We start from the raw sequence: 19,425 nt of genomic DNA on the forward strand, positions 1-19,425 counted from the left end.
ACACATATCCCTGACATACTTCCACAAGGGAAGTGAAGACATGTGTGAAGCCAGCGAAATGTATCACTGAGGCTCCCTATTTATTTATTTCTCTGTCTCTCCTTCCTTAAACTCTCTTTTCCCCTCAACCCCCCCCCCCCCTCTCTCTCTTTCTCTCTCTTCCCCACTCAATCCTCCATTCCCTCTCTTTTCCCCTCACTCCCTCCCTTTCTCCTGTACCTTCATGCGACATGTCATGAGTGCAGCCAGCACAGGGTATCTGTGAGGCTCCTTATTTATTTATATCTATCTCTCTTTTCCCTTAAATTCTCTTTTCCTCTCAAACCTTCCCCCCCTCCCTCTCCTCTCTCCCTCTCTCTCCCCCCCACCCCCACACACACACACAAACCTCCATTCCCTCCCTCTCTTCCCCCCTCCCTCCCTCCCTCCCGTACCTCCATGCGACACGTCATGTGAGCAGCCAGCACAGGGTATCGGTGAGGCTCCCCCAGCCTAGCCATGGCGTTGGTGTTGTCATCGATGCTCATGCTGTGACGTCGGAGCACCGCCTCCGTCTCCGGCTCACAGTTGATGGGCATCAGCGAGGTCAGCTTGACCGCTGGGTGGCATAGGGCTTCCATCACGGCAGCCAGCAGCCGGCTTATGCCCGTCACATTGGGACTGCTCTGAGGACAGGAGTAGCCGGAAGATGGTGAGTAACCCCCAAGCAGTTGCAATGATCGTAAGTTGTTTTTTTTTTAGTAGAAAGAAGCACATCAACACAATAATGGCCAGTCAGCGCTGGAAAAAATCAATATATTATTATTTAGGCAGAAACAACAGTGGGGAAGGAAAGAGGTAGGACCCACTGGATGTGCCCTCCAACTACACATTATACTAATCTGAAGAACAGGGTGATCCAAAAAAAACTTTACAACTTGTTGGGTAAATATCTTCCTCCATACTGAAGTTTTGCGTTTCAGATTTGAACATAACGTTTGGAAGCCAAAAGGAATTTCTCTGATATGTATTTTAGGTAAGTCCATTAAATAGTTTTGCTCTATATAGCGCATTAAAAAAACAACCCATTTTCAACCTTGTCGCCATTTTCATAGCAAGACGCACCAGTTTGCATTAGGCCCACCACTAAAAGTTGCAACAATCGCGTCATATTGCAAGCTACAGCAGTCTAACAAGTCAACAGAAGTCTGCAGATATTATTTTTCCCAAATTTAGTTTGCCTGCTGAGATCATGGTTACGTTTAGTAAAGAACAGAGAGCTTTTGCATTGAACATTACCTCTCCACAAACTCACCATCCCTGACAATTCGTAAGTTCTGCGCACGGCATGGAGAGAATGCTTAGGTGCCCTCAAGACCTATGGCGTCATGAGTAGAGAAGTTCCGTCAGTTTGGATCTAGAGCGAATGAGAACTAAAAAGTTCTTTAAAAAATGACCACTTCAGGTCGAACATGCACCATGCGCAGCCCTTTAAACGTCACCGGAGTGCAGGTTTCAGTAGCCGAGTCCCATGAGACATCTATACCTAGACGATCTGCAGCTAGGACTTTCCTGCACATCAACAGTCTGCATTCTCATGGCAGATCTTAACCCACGACTATACTAAGTCCATCTTCGCTAGGTCGAGATGACATGGATCAGAGCATGGCAATGTGCTCATGATTCCTCGATAGTTTTGTAAAGAGGGATCATTTCCTCGATGACATTTAGTTTTAGTTTAAAGCAAAGCAAATTTTCACCCTGTGGGATGTGTTAACTCCAAAAATGCTGTTTATTGGGCATCCCACTCTACTGTCTCTAGAAGCCACTTCTTAGTGAACATGCACAGTGTATGTGGCTTTAAAAACTCATGGTTTAGCAGGTCTTGTGTTAGGGCGTCACAGAACATTTCGAACGACACGTTAAAAATGTGTAGAGTCCAAAGGAGGGAATGTGGAGCACTGCTTAGGAATTTCAGAACGAAATCATTAGGTTTTTAAAACTCTGTAAAAGAAATTAAATATTGTTTAATTGTCACAGGGATGAAAAATTACTGTCAAAGAGAAAATAAGGAAAAAGATCAACTACTCTTTTCACGACTTCTTTTACAAGATTTTTAAATATTTGTAAACTTTACGTTTTTGGGTGCTTTTTTCTTTTAGCTGTTTCCTTTTTCAAAACACGTTTCCTCTTCGTGGATTTTATATCAAACAAAAATTCCTTTTGAATGAATTATGTCTGTTCCAAATTACAGCATTCTACAACAATTTTTGAGCGAGATATTCAGAAAAAAAGTTGTAACATTTTTTTTGGGATCACCCTGTACATAATAGAAAAGCCTCAAAATGAAAAAGAAGCAAGTAGCATGTAACACAAGTAGCAACACTAAAAGGTGAAATAGAATACAGAAAGCCCAATCATTCCTCAACACCAACCACAGCCAGCATTTTCTGGCACACACTGACCTAAATCAATGCAGCACTATCACTGGACATAGAATTTAGACCAATACAGAACAAACAAAGTAGTTTGCAGTGACAAATCCGTGCCTCCTATTATTATAAAAAAATGTGTCATAGACACAATTGCACACTCACTTTAAAAAAACCAAACAATTTTATGAGACCAAAGAATAACAGCATTAATTAATCATAAATGGTCAGCTCAAAATCCAGGCATTGACTCATCTCAGTCACCCGTCACTGACCTTCAGACTGCCACCGCCTTTGACCAAGATAGAACTGAATACTTAAAAGACAAGTCGGCAAATATAAAAAAATAACTGGCACTTTTCTTCCAGTCGAGCCAATTTTACCTAGTTTTTATTTTTTGGTTCAACTCCTTTATGTCCATTTAAAAACATTGCTGTGTGGATTTTACAAACAAAACACTGATCAAAGGCACAAAAAATGAAGACTTAAGTTCTTATCGCCAAACTTTGGCAGCCATTTTCTCGCTTAGTTTACCTCTGAAACCAGGCGATCCCACCTACTTCAATCCCAAATATCTCAACTTCTATTCAAGATAGATAAGTAATTTCTTCATCGAGGGGGAAGACTTAATGAAAAAGCTTTAAGATGACACCAATCATTCCACACGCCCAAAAATTGACAAGCGCCCGATTCCATCCATGTTCTTTAGTAACAATAATAACAAAGAAATAAACCATCCTCAATACCAAATTTTCTAGATGATACATGTAAATGCAAAGCAAACGTGCACATCACCAGCCCCACTTCAGCAAGACTCCTATGGTAATAAACAAGCGGAGAAGTAAAGAGTCTGAAAGTGAGACTCACCACAAACACGGCAGTCAAGTGTTCACGCAAGCACAGTGACATATACAACATTTTCTACGATAATGCCTAATTAAGGCATGTGAGGACTACTACACATTTTGCCCACAAAGGACATTATTGGACTTGTGCATAGACTCTATCTCCGTGTGTCTACTAGGGGACGTTGTATTCCTCAGTCCAGGTTTGCCCCAATGGACAGGGATGCAGCATTGGAGCAGCCCACCTCCTAAATGATCTAAATTGTGTTGATGAAAGCATGAAACATCTAGTGCATTTTTTTACATAGCCTCAGTCAGAAGAAATTAAGAGTACCATCAATGTCTTTATTCACCTTATAACATAAGGGGAAACAAAATTACCCAGGTTTAAAAAAAATTTTTTTTTTTAAATCACAGCAATGACCTAGATTTATTGTTATAAAACCAGAACAACAACCAAGGAATAAGAGTCAGTTACAATTCAATAAAGCCACACGTTAAACTTCACTACATTCCATCGAGCTTTTCTACAAGGCAATATATGTGTCAGTCAGACAAAGAATTCCACAACAAATCTGCATTTGGGTTTAGTACAAAGCTTACTAAACATAATCCTAACGAGTAAACTTGATAAAGAACAACATACAACAAAGTCTGAACACATAACAAAAGCAATCAACCCACACAAATTTATAAGACCATAACAGACCGCTTCCCCATACTTTTTTTTCGGACGGGATCACACAGAGGTGTGAACTGACTGGGTTTGTTTTCCCACAAACATTGCATTCGCATCCAAGCTCACCACCTAAACTTACAGCACTCGCTGGGTGGGTAGGGCTACAAGTTCGCTGCAGCCGGAATCATAATCGAACTGTGAACTCTTCCCTGACCATTGAAGCAGTTTTCTCTATTCCCGAATTTGCGAGACAGACTGAATTTGGTGTTGGTACAATGTAATGGCGGGGGAACTATGTCATAGTCAGAGATGGAAAGCTATAAGTTTTGGACAAGTAAAGAGGAGGAGCAACTGGATAAATGTAGATCTTCCGACTCACGATAGGATAATGAGGGTATATACCATGCCTCATGCCACTGTGATTGGTTATCAAGGTTGACCTCTCTTTGCTCGCCATATGTCATAAACCCACCCACGTGTCATGTCAGTTCATTTTAGAGTAGAGGGAGACCATTTCACTGGTTGTGAGTCTCAACATGGGTCACCGTAGATTTTTCCCTGGGTCCGTTGGATAAGATCCTGTTCACCTAGGAAACCACATCTTCCTTGCTACCGAGCACCGGGATCTTAGGCGGTGACTATTGTACTTGAAAAGCTTATGTAAAATACATGTAAGTACCATTTTTCTCATAGTAAGTCCTGCTTTTTCTGTTTTCCCCTTTCTATCCGTAACTAACATGAGGGCACGGAAGAACAAGTAAAAAAAGACTAAAAGGACACGGTTGTAAACTATTCTCCCACTTTTAAGTCATTTGCATAGCTCCCAATTTTTCAAATCTTAAAAAAAAAAAGGTTCTAACCACGCGGTGGGTCAAGATGGTGGGCACTTTAGTTTTAGTAAGAGTTTTACTGCACTTGCAACACAATAAGGTCATATAAGTACCGAAGAATAGATGTGCTATAAGAGAATAACATACACAAAAAGAAGGAGAGATAAGGATGATAGATGTTTGATAGGAAAGAAGGAGCAAACTACATCAGCGCACCTGCAAACCACCCACTTGAAAAGTGAAAACAATGCTGCCAAAAAATCAAAATTCACATAAATAACATTTGAAGACTTCCCCACTGTCTTTTTAAAAATCTCAAAGAGACAAAAGAGGATTTTAAAGTATGCGTTGTTTCATAACAACAGATGACGCAGCGTAAGTGCTGTAATCATATACATTCCAAGTCCTGTGACGATGATGGGGGGGGGTTAGCTAATTAGGCCTATCGGTGCAAAAACAAAAAATATCAAAAGCTGGGAGCACAAGGAAAGGATGGAAATTTTTCATTCGTTCATTCAAACCAGCTCCTCATGGAGACAATTAGCACGAAGACCCTCGGGTGGATGCTGGAAAAGAGAGATGAGCAGCTATGGACATGGTTTGGATTCTATGCCTCAACCTTCACTGTTTAAGTCTTTTTTTAATCTGGAGACAAGGTCTTGACTTCTCTTTATCAGTCACTGCCATCTTCTGTCATTTGTTAACTGCTTCTAATATAGATCTCAGTTTAGGTAAAGTTCCCTCTTGCAGACATCCTTGAGTCTAAAAAGCTGCTGGCTGCTTTCATTCTCTAATTCTTTGCTTTTCAATGGAGAAGTTCTTTCCTTACTTTCCCATGTTTTATTTGATGTGGGCATCCTCAACATTCCAATCTGGGTTGTATGAGAAAAGAAAATAGTTTTGAAAAAACCCAGATACTTTTCCAGTATCTCTACATTTGTAATGTTGTCAGGCTGTGTTGTGGCTAGAACCTTTCCAAAGCATTTGATAATAAAGCTGTGGAGACTTTTCCTCCAGATGCGAGTGCCATGTTTGGGTCTCACTAGCGTAAAGTCATGTGCTCAGAACCCATACTGGGTAGGCCTACACTATTGACTATTATCTTGAGTCTTGATGTAGAGATTTATGTTCAAAAACTTGACAGGAAATACTTGATCTTGTGAAGTAGTCTACAACCTGGTCTAAAACTTTCCATTGTTCTGCTAGTAGACTCCTGTTGTGATTTGCTTTACTTTACTTTTATCCACCGCTTAAACCCTTTTGGGTGTCACGGGCTGCGATTTGCAAAATACAAAAGAGCTGCATAAATGAGGTACAAAGAGACCCCCTAAAGAACAACAACAAAACATACATGTTAAAGCAACAGTGGGTCCCATCAAGTGCCTTTCCAGTTCTGTACATCAATAAATGCTCACTGAATGATTCTAGTGAAATGCAGTGGGCAACACGATATTCTGACAGAAGGTATCATATCATATTTAAAGGATTACTCTAGATTTTGAACAACCCATAATTTCATTTGCATTCGGAAATGCTTTTTAAAAAAACAAGATTGCTTGTAAGTAGGCTACAATAAGGATTACTTTATATCACAGAAATTGCCTAGCAGATCAAGACCACAAGGGGCACCAGCAGTAAACGAGGATAAAATCGCAAAATACAAACGAAAACAAGCACAGACTGAAAGAGAGGTTTTGAGATGAGGAAGTTCCAAGAAGATTAAAGAACGGAAATAAAACAATTGATAAGTCTGTTTGTAAAAAAAGAACTAGTTTTATGATTCACATTGCAAACTATCGTCACAACGGCAGCATTACAAGCAATAGCCATGTGAATCATTACTGATGGAAAAAGCAATATCAGCAAAATATCCACATTAGATCATACCAAAAAAAATCAACGAAAACGCATACTAAATCAGATCCACTGTTTTGGAAATAAACTCAGTAGTTTTTGAGTAAAGAGAGGTATATTGACACAGTAATGACGATTTCAGTGCACGGAAAGAGCAAGATAGACAGAAACAACAGGGAAACAAAAAACAAATAAGACGCAACAGTGGCGTCCTCCAACCATTCATTCTTTTGAACAATAGCCTCTTCAAAGTAGAAGACAAGCTATCAAAAGATATGAACAAATGAACTAAAAGCTACATTAAAAGAACTGTGCTTTCAGAAGGCAATTATTAAAAACACAAAATGCTGAAGCTAGTGGGTGTTAATCAATTACAGAACAAGCAAACGATAATATGACAAGCAACATACAGCGTGCGTCTGCAAAATGCTTCCACTAAAGCATACCAAAATGAGGTATGAAGAAAATAAAAATAAGTAAACAGAACCTCCACAAAGAAAGCCAAACCAAAGCAAAAACCCACGATGTTAAACTGTGCAGTAGTGACAGAATTTGAGGCCATGGTGTATCTCATTATCATTACAACAAATCCCAAGGTGTACTCATAACACAATGTCATACAGAGCAGAAAAATGTTATACTCTGTAGCCACTAACTTAGAATAAAAACTGTGCACTCAAGCTGGATGTAAGTGGAGATAGGACAAAGAGACTGGCATTCCATTCTGAGATTGCAATTGAAACATTCTACACTTTATAAAAGAAGAAAACAAGCATCCTATAACAATCCACTAGGCAAGAGCTTAAAGGGAACTTTCAATGACCTTTCATAACATGCACTCAAGGATAGGACTTCTGCTGAAGTCTTACTCAAAAGAAGATGTCAAAAATCTTAAATTTAAGAATAAATAGGTTTGAATAAGAGACAAGCATTAGGAAAAAAACCTCTCACCCCCCCCCCCCCCCCCCCCCCCCCATCCTCCCTAGTACAGTTGAGACTATAGCAAGTCAAAACAATAACCGCATTCCTTACATACTTAGCAGCCAGCAGCACAAAATACACCTCATCTGGTCACCCAGCCAGGAGAGCGATTGCAAAGGACTTCTCGGGCCTGGCACAGCCAGGTGACCGGAACGGATAATCTTCATCATCACATTATTGCGCCAAGTGACGGCAAAGTGTTAAAGAAGAAGGAGTAGACGACATAAGAATGACCACCTAGCACCTTCCTCAGAAAACTAAGTGGTAAACAGTAGAAAAAAAAAATAATAGAGAAAATGATCCCCAAAATTGTCTATGATCAAAAGATAATGTAATGAAATGTGCTCAGTCTTCCACCTATCGCCTGACAGCTACACATCTCTACAGGAATCTCAAGGCACTACATTGAGGTACAACTATTTCGCAAAGAAAGGCATCTGTAACACTGAGTAGTACACACCTGCTGTCCTGTCCCTCTTCTTTCGATTATCTGGAGTGGGTTGAGAGAGTCAGTGTGTCAGTTGGTGGCAAAACGCACGAACAGAACAATTTTAAAAAGTCACAAATTGGGAAAGCAATATAATTCCCCAAAAAATAGGTTCACAAAAAGGAAACAAAAAGGTCACAAATAGGAGCAAATCAATCAAATGAACATCAGTCAGTATCACATGACCAGCAAAGAAAGTCACTTATCTCAAGCAACACAGCATATTAATCAAACGGTCCCTCTCCCACCTTTTAAGCCTATTTATCTCTCCCACTTCCCTACCATACAATAATCACGGCCAGCTAATTTGTAATATTAACGGAGACATTTAAATCACAAGACTTATTGCACTATTTATGCAATATGTGCACACATCAATCATATGATAAAAAATGTCATGCTCCCCTTCATCTGCTACAATCACTCTTGACCTCCTAAAGACCAATAAAATTAACAGCGTAATGGCTCATTACTAAAAAAAAAATTATAATTTTTTAAATAACAGTGAAATACATGACTGAATAAATTACAAAAAGTTAATGAGTGACAGAAAAAAGATTAAGGAATAAAACCAGGGAGAACAAAGGCTATAAATTAGTAAGCTGTATTATCCTTCCATATTTACCATTCAAAATTCTACTACTTTTCACTGCCCGTCTCACTATCGATATTAAAAAGGGACAACCTAACATGCAAAGTCCACATCCTTATTTATATAATTCATTTTCGCATATCCATGTCTACTTTTTATCAAAACCAAACACTAAACGACAACAACAAAAAAGCAAGATCATGATCAAAATACATCTCTTTACACCATGACTTTAACTCTTTATCTCCGGCAAGCTGTTCCCAGCAGCTCGTGGTCGGAACCGCTGTGCCAGTCAGCCGCTGACAGCGGCTCGGGCACATTCCTTTATGACGACTTCGACATTAAATTACTTTTCGGCAATTGTCAAAAACAGGTCTCTTTCATTAGATGAAGAACCATCAAAACAGGTACACTTGTTTTGATTTAATTACCAATATAGTGACGTTTTCGTCATTTTTAGATTTAGTACCAAAATATGGCCCCAGCATAGTGGGTTTACCCCCCTCGGAGATAAAGAGTTAAAGATATAGCATCAAAAGATCTGTTGTCCCATGAGACAATGACTCCTCAAAGGGAATAATATTTTCACAGTATTTTATCAAAGAGGTTTTGAGTCTCATTGGTTTGAATATTATATTTTCTGACCCAAAGCTTCCAAGCAACAGATTTTCCACTGCCCTGCAATGTCACGCACAATAAGAAATCTTGGACACCCATTTTCAAATAAATAAAGAAGGAAATAAAGCAAGAATTTAAAAGCCAAGATTACATTCCTCAAGCTATCAATTGCATCAGGAAAACTTTTCATTCTACTAATCTTTGAGAAGACATACTGATCCTAAAATCGGACTACTTTTATGACTTTTTAATTTTTTTTAAAACTCAGAGCTAGATCATTTGAAAAAAAGGTTCTTTTTTTGTTTTGACAGTTAATACATGAAACGATTACAAGGAAGCTTTTGATTTGTAGAGATCCATCATCACTTGGCAATCACGGATAATGTTATATCTCTTCTGGCACTATAAGCATTGATCAAAGAGAGCCATTCATCGGACGCGAAGCACGTTGGTAGTTTAAGTATGCTTTCAACTTTGACCTAGACCAGAACAAAGGTACTTTCCTAACATGCATTTTTAGAAGAATCCCAGTCTCCGTTCCCTGTGAAAAGTCTTCTCAGCTTCACAAACCATCAACAAAGTTGACCCTCTTCGCTACTGACCTTAGTTCTGCCATCAGTCCCGTTTTACTGCAGTCAACCCACATGGTTCAAATACAAGGTGACTAAGACTGCAGTGCATTTGGCAGTGCAGAAATAGATTAAATTAAATACATCCTCACTATGACAAACGTAAGACAAACGACTTAAGGGATGTGACCATGACGTCATATGTCTGCATCCTCATACTTGAACATCTTTAAAACAGCCCTCAAGCCATAGCTATCTTGATAGAGAAACTAAAGCGTGGAGAAGACCCGGAAATACCTCCCATATAGGCTATAAAACACAAACTGTGAGCACCCAAACACGCACCAAAAATAAAACCAGTCTACCACTTACTGAATTGAAGACTGGACAAACTTTTCCCCTGACCTGACCATCTCGTAACAAGGCCCTTGTGTTCATGCATTTTTATAGTAATGGTAGCACGCACTACAGCGCTAAAGAAATCACACCCTCCACATACCTCAAGGAATGAAACCTTTATTCGTTGAAATATTCGCAGGGTACATAAAGGTAGAATGAATGTAGTGTATATTAGTTAGTTTTAGTAAGAGTTTTACGGCACTTGCAACACATTAGGTCATATAAATGCCCAAGATCAGGGGTGTTTCAAGTGAGAAATAAACATTTTAAAAAAGAGAGATCAAGACGATAGATATCGGATAGGAAAGAAGAAGAAAACCACACCAGAGCATCTGCTAACCACCCGAATAGTGTATATTTGGAGCATGTGTTGAAAACACTGACACATCACTGTTTTCATAGTACACAAGGTACCAAATGTAAAACAATTTCAAATAAGAAACTGATGTGATGGCAGGTGTGGGAAAGCTGATAGACTCATTACAAGAAACAGTGAGAAATCAAAAGTAGGACACAGCAACTATAGATGATGAAATGGTACAAACACAAACATGGGACATCTTGACCTCTCGCCCAGCATTTAATATCATAATCCCTATAAATGTGGTAATCTTACTTCATCCCTTTTGCCCTATAGAGGGGAGCATCCTTGTTTTTTTTTAAGGAAAGCTAACATTTAAATTGTAAGGCAGGCAATTAAGTACGAAAAAAATTAAAGAATGATCTAGATCCTGTTTTGAAGTGAAACACTCGGCAAAGAGATAGAGAACTGTAAAACTTCAACACCTGTGAATTCAGTAAGTAAGGGCACATTAAGCAGGCTACACATCCAGAAGTATTATCTCTCATTGTTATTCACTAGCAAGAATTAATCATCACAATCAAATGCCAAGGTAACCATCATCATCATCCAGTGCCAGATCTGCGACAGACATCAGCGATCATAGTTCTCCATTCAATCCTTTGCTTGGAGGCTCTTAAAAAAGCTATGTTTCCCTAATCTTTCAATGTTACCCATTTCTTTACCCGAGGTAATATTAACATCAAAATGTCTTTCCCTGTTTTAAAATAGTTTCTTACACACTACCCTGGAAATAAACAAGAGCACTTTACAGGATGAAAGAAATGGAGGCAAGGCGATGAGCACACACTTCAATGAGTACTGGTTTGTAAAGACTCCAAATTAGATGTTCCCATTACCTCCACATAGTTGGATGCTCTCAAATTAAGAGTACACAAAACCATCTGGAACATCAAAGATTACTTGACTTTTCCCCAGAAAGCTACACCCTTCATATACTTCAAATATCTATTTACCCATCCCCAACATGTATCTGCCAACTGTAACCAAACAGCCAAAAACAGCCTGGCAAAATTTGAGCTAAAATAAGCCATCTTTTCCCATCAAAACATGAAATCATTTGTCCCACTCCCAACAACTGAGAGCCACCTAGAATACTCACCGGCTCCATCTGACAGAGAAGGTCACAGAGACACCACCACTTGAGGTGGCCTGTCGGGTAGAAGGCATGGAAGCATGTGCGGAAGGTGGCGTGGCATTCGTTCAGGACGTCCTCACGCATCTGCCGGTACCGACGCATGCCCTGGTGCTCTGACAGGCTCACACGGAACTTGCCCAGGTGAAGGTCCTCCGCCAGGATTCTGCGCAAAAGGTCACGGGCATCACCCACGCGCTCTGCAAGGTGGGAGGACTCTGGTGGCGTCTTCTTTTTAATCACTGTGAACGAGGACACCATAGTCAAGTTGTGAGACTACAACTGTCAGATCAGTTTTAAGATAAGCTCGAAGAACCCACACATTAGTATGTCCAGTCATCCTGCAGCCGGCAGATTAGATCAAGACCACGACTCTCAGCTTCTGGCTACGTTTTCTAAGAAAAAGTGTATTCTTCCCTTTTATAGGAATACTTTCAGTACAGAAACAAAAGTACCTAATGAATTATCAAAGAATGTGTTTACTTCTGCTAAGCCAATATTTGGAGATAGTGGCTGGCGAAGTCAGATAGCTTTCTACAAAAACAAATATTCTTGTCATTGATCCCTAGAGTAGTGCTGCAAAGAGACCAGTTCATTTGTCAGAGCTCACTTAAAAGCTTCCACTCACAGATATTAATTTTGAGTCAAATAATATAAACAAATCCTGAAAACATTACCAAAAGACAAAAAAAAGAACAAGAAACATAAAAACATACAATGTATAGGGCAATGAACTGAATATTCTCAGGACATGAAAGCTTGCGACCAAAATACAGACTTATTTTCACAACACATTCAATAAAACAGTTTTGAAAGTGGTTCCGGGATACATATAGTAAGAACAACTTAGGTGATATGCCTTTACACACTCGCGGTGAATGTGCAAGTACGAAAGTTATGTACAACTTACACGCACAGTTACAACTCCAATGAGTCGCAAAGATGGCCATGACAGTCAAGAGGTAGCTTTAGTAAAATTCATTAGACGAGTGTCAAGGAAAAAAGAGAATTTGCTCCATATCCTGCTCCAAAACAGTATGAGAAACACAGATGTACACACTCAAGTGCCTAAAAGACAAAGACCTTATTTCCCTTTTAGTAAATCACCATGTGGGTTAAGGATAAAAAAAAACCCACTGCTCATCATCAGAAAGTGCAGTCCCTTCTATTGGTAAAGGAGTGCATAGAGACATTCATGGTCAAGCCTTCCACAGCGATTTCAACTCCATATCTGTCTTCCTTTATTCTTACCGTTGCAACTAAATAATAGTAGACAGCATTTGTAAAGCGCAAATCCCCGCTTAACAGCAAGCTCTATGCGTTTCACAATCTATACTATTACCCCAACAGACCTGAGAGCATTCTGAAACAACCTCAACTTTCTGGGAAGCACACAGTGCAAGCAGCCATTTATAGGCCCAAAAACACTAACATACTGAAAGATCTTTCCACCCATTCCCACCTGGGTGAAGTGAGGAAATTCGGGTAAAGTGCCTTTCCCAAGGACACAACATCGAGCCCACGGCTCAAACCCCTAAACCTGCAACTCACGATTACCAATCCGGTACCTTAACCACTAGGCCACCAACTAAAGCCCAGTCTTTGAAAAGACTTAATGGATAGAGAAACAAATTCACAACAGCCATTTACTTTCAGTAAAAAGCAAAGAAAAAAAAAACGACAGAGAAAGAGAAAAGAAGTATAATCTGTGGTGCCCTCCAATCGTAGGCTTACTTGAGTCTGATAAGACTTTAATCTAGGACAAAAGACGCGAAAAAAAAAGAAAAAAAAGAAACAAACAAACAAACAAATCCAAATACCTCCATCAGGGTAGATGTCAGCCACATAGGTACGAAGCAGCCTCAGGCACGCCCTGGCAATGAAGACGATCCTCTGGAGGTCAGACAGCACCTCCTCCTGCTCTCCCTTGAAGCCTGAGGCTGTGGGGACTGTGGCGTGCAGGGCGGACCAGCTGTACTCCAGCAGCTTCAGGAGGGCCTCCAGGCTTTGCTGGGAACAAACAGCACCATGAAAAACTGTACACTTTGCTGGGTGGAAAGGTTTTTGACTCCTAAGTAAATGTTTTATGCCCTCATGAACATAATTTTGATAGTTTACAAGGAGGGTTGCAACGACCCTAAATTTGTGACTGTTTTCACCCTCATTCACACAATTTTAATTATTTAGGAGCCTGGTTACTTTGACCCATCCTCTCAGAGCCAACCCAGGCTAAACGGAATACACTTTCCAACAGACAGACAGGGACAAAACTTGATAGAATAAGTTACCCACTGAGGGACCAAACTCACCAAGAACTTAAACATTGAACCACAGGCGCTGGTTCTAAATGTTTTCAATAAGTCTGTCTTTTGAGTCATATTATGATAAAATATTAAGATGAAATATATGAATCGGTATAAACATTACAAAAGAGAACAAAAAGAATGTCAGAACATTTTTTTCTTTACCGGTGAGACCAGATGCGAAAAATCTGTGCTCAAGATGTGCGCTGGGTCCACTTGATCAGCCTTCCGTGTGACTGCTGGGCTATCTCGAGGTGGAAGTCTGCAGGGATGGGGGGAGGAAAATGATTAATCAGTCACAGTTGCTATTGTAAACATCAAAAGCAAATTTTCATGAAAACTGTTCATTCATTGGCAGTGACTTCTGTCAAATTCTCAGAGAATATATCAGTCTAAATATACAGTTAAACAATCAACACAAATGTAATTTTTGTCTTCCTCCACTATTGAGTTGTAGTCTATCAAGTTTATTGCCCCATCTCTCCAGGAAGCATGTAAGGACAAATAGGTTGTACAGAGAAAAAGAAAAAGAAGGAACAAACCCTACCACAACGAAGTTCAATGAAAGAGAAGCACAGCAACACTATAACTGTCATTTCGTCCAGGGACAAAGCAAGAAAAACAATGATATGCAACAAAGGGAAAGAAAAGAAGTAGGACCTGCCAACAGCACCCTCCAATCACCTATTACCCACCTACGCCATAGCCCATACCAGACTACCATTAACATTATTTTCTCAAAGTGTTCTCCAATAGCTAAAAAATCATTCAGCTTTGACTACAGGTCTCACTTTGAGATGAAACAAGTTGAAGACTTACTTGTAGAGCAGCTGTGGCAACTGTCCAGCATTGACGTCCGTGCCATTATTCGACTTGCGGGAACTCTTGAACTTGAACACAACTCTGAAAAGAGAAATTGATCATCAAGGCTTTTAACATTTCACACTCATTTTACGAGTCTGTTGTAAACGATACTTCGAAAACACAATATCAAACAAAATCTGTCAGTAGAGCCACATTAAATCCTCCATGGGAAAAAACAAAAGAGCAATTCATCGACTGCACCCCCACGCTCTCTTTCATCCTAGAAGGGCTTCATACACAACATTAACAAAAACACAAAATCAAGATGAGGGTGTTCAAAACTGTTTAAAAAACCCACAAAATAACGTAGTTGGAATCCTTTGAATGGTATTTCTAATCTTTTACATAGATTTTCAGCAGATAAAATTTTTGCCCAAAAATCTACATTTTTAAAGAGCCCATGAGGTCATCAGAATGAATAGCCAGGTAAATTAAAATAACAAAATTTTTACAAACGTATAAATCACAATATTCATGGGACCTCTGAAGTCAAGAAATTGACTGAACAAAAAATGGCAACTCACGAGTCTTCAGTGTGAACTGTCGCAAGACCATTGGCCCCACAGTCGCTGCTTGGACCAGAGATCCTGGCCCAGGCCACATACCAGAAGTTGGCCTGAATGGGTACAGGCTCATCGAAAAGCATTGAATACTTCTCCCTGTAATGAAACAGATGTAAGCTCAACTTTTTCTGGGTTCATGCTTTAGTATGTGTAAAAGTTTGACATTATTCATGACAAATAATAGCTTACCTTTTCTACTTTAAATTATGTAAAAGTGTAATGCACAGCACAACATGAAGTTCTTCTTCTCCCAACTTTTGAAAGTAAAAGTTCCACGCTTTATTAAACACAAAATAATTTTAAAAGCAGATCCTTGGTCCAGTTGAGAGTAAGGGAAAGAGGAAGTAAAGAACACACAAATGATACAGATGTTCCCGCACTCTGCTCAACCATTATAGGAACAGCACCTCAGCTGGGGAGGGGTTGTTTTATTTATAACTTATTTCCATACTAACCAACTGTATTCTGCAACAACTGGGAATTGGACTCAGAGTCCAAAATACTAGATTAGCAAACCCCTCTTCTAAGTGACTCCAAATAACAGATGTAATTTTTTTAACACAAGACGAACTCTACAAGGGCAGGTACTAACTACAAAATATTAAATTCGATTAAAACAATAAAAAATAAAAAATATATTGCAAACCATATTGGAATAGGAATGCAGAACACAAAAAAGCAATGCCATACGCTATATGTACAGTGGTTTATCGCACTGAAAATGAATTTTACCCCTTAAAGTCAAAAATGAAAAACTACCTGGCACCACAAACAAACTGAGTTTCCTCAGTCTCTGCAAGAAGCTCTCCATCACCCTCATTCTCTCCACCTTCAACACCAAGCTCGAAAAGCTGTGAAAAGAAGCAGTTTGGATTTGACAAAGCTTGAAAAATCTTTACTTACAGTAAAGAGAAAGATACTGACATAATAACCCTCTGAAACAAAGAAAGAGGGAGAGAAAAGAAGGGCCTACCAGTGGCGCCTTCCAACCACCTGCAAGTAGTTTATTCCAATGACACAACAGCAGAAACTTAAAATTGAGTACAGAGAAGCAAGGTGACATAATCACTGTCATTCAGTGCTGGGAAAATGCAAGTGGAAAGATAGATGAAACAGAAAAAAAGTAAAAAGGTAGAATATAACACATGCTTCCTCCAGACACTAAAAATGTGACGGATGGGCAGAAACTGTTACCTATTACATATCGTTGCTGTCAAAAGTAAGCCATTCAAGTCCAAATTTTGAGAATTTTCAATTTTTACACCCTCCCAAAGCTCTATCAAAGATGCACTTTTCAACATCACCAAAATGTAGTTTAATGCTATGGTCAGGGCTTACAATTTTCTTGCTTTTCATGATTCCTGACAGGTAAAACATAACAAAAGTTGTTTTTTTTGTCTCAGTGGTAAAAAGTATCCAAACAGACTAAACCGGATTGCTTGCGCCACTGATGATATCCTCAATCTAGCAGTTTTGTTTCCTATACTAAAAAAACCATGATTAGGAGAATTTCACTTTTGCTCAAGTCATAAAGTTTACTTAAGTAAGCACTGTTTTCTAAAGTTGTCTGAAAACATTTTTAAAATGACATACGCATTTGCACTCTGACTCTGACCTAACATATCAATGTGATCACAAAGCTGCTGCATTACCTTAATCCTCCCAAGGTATCCTCCTCGACCACCAAAGAGACCAAACCCCCCGAGCAGGACGTCTGTGTCACACATAAAACGTATGGCCTCCACCGAGTGACCAGAGTAACCCCAGCCTCCTCCATGACCTGGGACAGACAGGAGAAAATGGAAACAAAGTTAAAACATGCAATAACGAACCCTGGGTACAATTCAGTTTGACCATTCGAGGATTTTGAAGATTTCTATTCAACTTAAAGCTGCTCTGGCCTTCTCAAACTATTAACACTTTGAGGTCACTTGCCGCTGCAAAATATCCGTACTGGTCACCTGGTGCAATTCTGCCCTTTGCCTGGCCTGAGAAGTCCGTTGCAGTCACTCTGGGTGACCAGATGGGGTATTTTGTACTGCTGGCTGTGTGACTGCAAAGTGTTAAGAACCTGACACACAAGCTAAGAACTCTCAAAAGTGAAAATAAAAAAATAGGGGTAATTGAGGTCAGTTTATTATCTCCCTACTCTCAACTTCATTGCTATTTCTTTAAAAATGCATCGAAACAAATATATTGAGCATCATATGTGTATGTTTACTTCGATAACTGTAAAAGGTGCAAAACAATTGCCGTATGACATCACAGACTTCAATGTTCTATTTTAGTCATCTTAGTTCATAAAATTCAGCAAGAACCAGCTTAAGTACAAATGTCTCTGCCCCAAAAGTTCGTCTTTCATGAACACGTCGAAGTATGCTGAAAGTCAATGGTTCATTATCAAATATACTTTTCCTCACATGAGAACAGTTTCATCTCCTTTCGGAGATAGACGTTAAATTCTGAGGTCCGGCCACTCAAATAACTTTATAGTATTGATAGGAGCACTAAACCTATACCAAGACAAGAGTGTCAAAAGCAAGGTCTGTCCCTCTGTGCGGCATAAGAAGAGACACTGAATAAAAATTAACATTCAGGCCCAAAATCAGCATACAGAGCAGTCACGGGCCAGATGTGTGGACTGACCAAGGAAAATTTGTGAAGCGGGAAGGAAAGCAGTAAAGCAACACTGTACGGGAAACCCCTTTATTTCCTTCAGTACCATGCCTGATACATATCCCCACCACACAGCTCACAAGCAGGAAAGGGATCAAGAAGATGACATCCTAAACCAGTCAGGTCTTAAAACCTCTAACTCGCCCCCCCCACAAAAAAAATCCATCTCGTCAACAAACAAGACCAGCCATAAAACACTGAGCGGCTCATATCTCAGGGTGTTTGAAACTATCTTGATCTACAGACAGTGTTGTCTTTGAGAAGCACATTCATGGTGTTAAATATTATCCATGCAACTGGTATCTTGATATTTTTTCAACTAAGAAAAGAAAATGGTTCCAACTCAAATGATAAGAGAATAATAATAACAATAATAGCTTGTCCGTCAATGTCTGACGATGAACAATACATCTGCAGAAGAGAATATTTCTCCAGCAAAATAGAAGAATTTGAAGAATTAAAAGTTACCATGACTTGTGGCTTCTGCTGTGGTAGATGAGACCAATAAGGAAAGATGCAAAAGTTAACTCAATGTACATTTGCACTGTTAATAGTGCAGGCGGACATAAAATTTCAAATAAAGATCGGCAGAATGACCTCTGCAATGTTTAAGAACAAAGAAAGAATTGACTTATTTCATTCAGTTACATGGTGAGCATAACATCAAAGTAAAATTTCCTCACTTTCAAATCTGTTGACCACTGTATAGTCCTCTTTGCTGTAAACCTTGCTTATGGCCGCCTTCTCCCGAGACTCCTCCGCCACCTGCAGCTTCAGCTGGTTGGCTACAGTCAGAGTGTCCAGGCAACCTGAGGGAGCAGCAATGATTATAATGACAATAATACAATAATAACAATAGTGATAATGGTAGATGGTGATAGAGAGTAATAAAAGCACCAATAATAATGTGCATTAAAGAGTGCTAATCACAACCAGCATTGCACTTCTTCCTACCATCCACTCCAACCCAACCCACCCTCCCACGGTAAACCATGTAATGACGCACTTCCTGTGCAATTTATTAGATACGAAACATGATGCTTTTGTGGAACAAAAATGTTATTTCTATTCATGTCTTTAATTATATTTCACAGGACTATTTTATCTTTTTTAAATGATAGGATAATGTGTATCCTTTTATAGTGTTTCGAAAAACTAATAATAAATATGAACAGTGACAATTATAAATGTGACTACTGAACATCACTGATTACTAAGCTAAGATGGAAATTACTTGCTTCATCATGTTGACATTCCC

The 19,425-nt window shown here is 39.4% G+C and overlaps 1 protein-coding gene across 8 annotated transcripts in view; it reads right to left on the bottom strand.

The window, feature by feature from the left end:
• The window catches only part of LOC101848305 (E3 ubiquitin-protein ligase MYCBP2), a 131,588-nt gene that overhangs the window by 78,785 nt on the left and 33,378 nt on the right, over window positions 1–19,425 (bottom strand). For 5 of the 8 annotated variants that reach the window (XM_035971534.1, XM_005105151.3, XM_035971535.1 and 2 more), the window contains exons 28-37: window positions 18,851–18,976; window positions 17,144–17,271; window positions 16,251–16,342; window positions 15,453–15,587; window positions 14,884–14,967; window positions 14,230–14,326; window positions 13,582–13,771; window positions 11,729–12,003; window positions 8,061–8,090; window positions 435–665 (exon numbers count right to left, since the gene is read on the bottom strand). In XM_035971534.1, the coding sequence (XP_035827427.1) occupies window positions 435–665; window positions 8,061–8,090; window positions 11,729–12,003; window positions 13,582–13,771; window positions 14,230–14,326; window positions 14,884–14,967; window positions 15,453–15,587; window positions 16,251–16,342; window positions 17,144–17,271; window positions 18,851–18,976 (1,388 nt within the window). The remainder of the gene's footprint in view (window positions 1–434; window positions 666–8,060; window positions 8,091–11,728; window positions 12,004–13,581; window positions 13,772–14,229; window positions 14,327–14,883; window positions 14,968–15,452; window positions 15,588–16,250; window positions 16,343–17,143; window positions 17,272–18,850; window positions 18,977–19,425) is intronic. The other 3 variants (XM_035971539.1, XM_035971538.1, XM_035971537.1) reach the window with 1 other exon arrangement.

Source organism: Aplysia californica, unplaced genomic scaffold, assembly GCF_000002075.1.
Source record: "Aplysia californica isolate F4 #8 unplaced genomic scaffold, AplCal3.0 scaffold00454, whole genome shotgun sequence".
Taxonomy (NCBI): Eukaryota; Metazoa; Mollusca; class Gastropoda; order Aplysiida; family Aplysiidae; genus Aplysia; species Aplysia californica.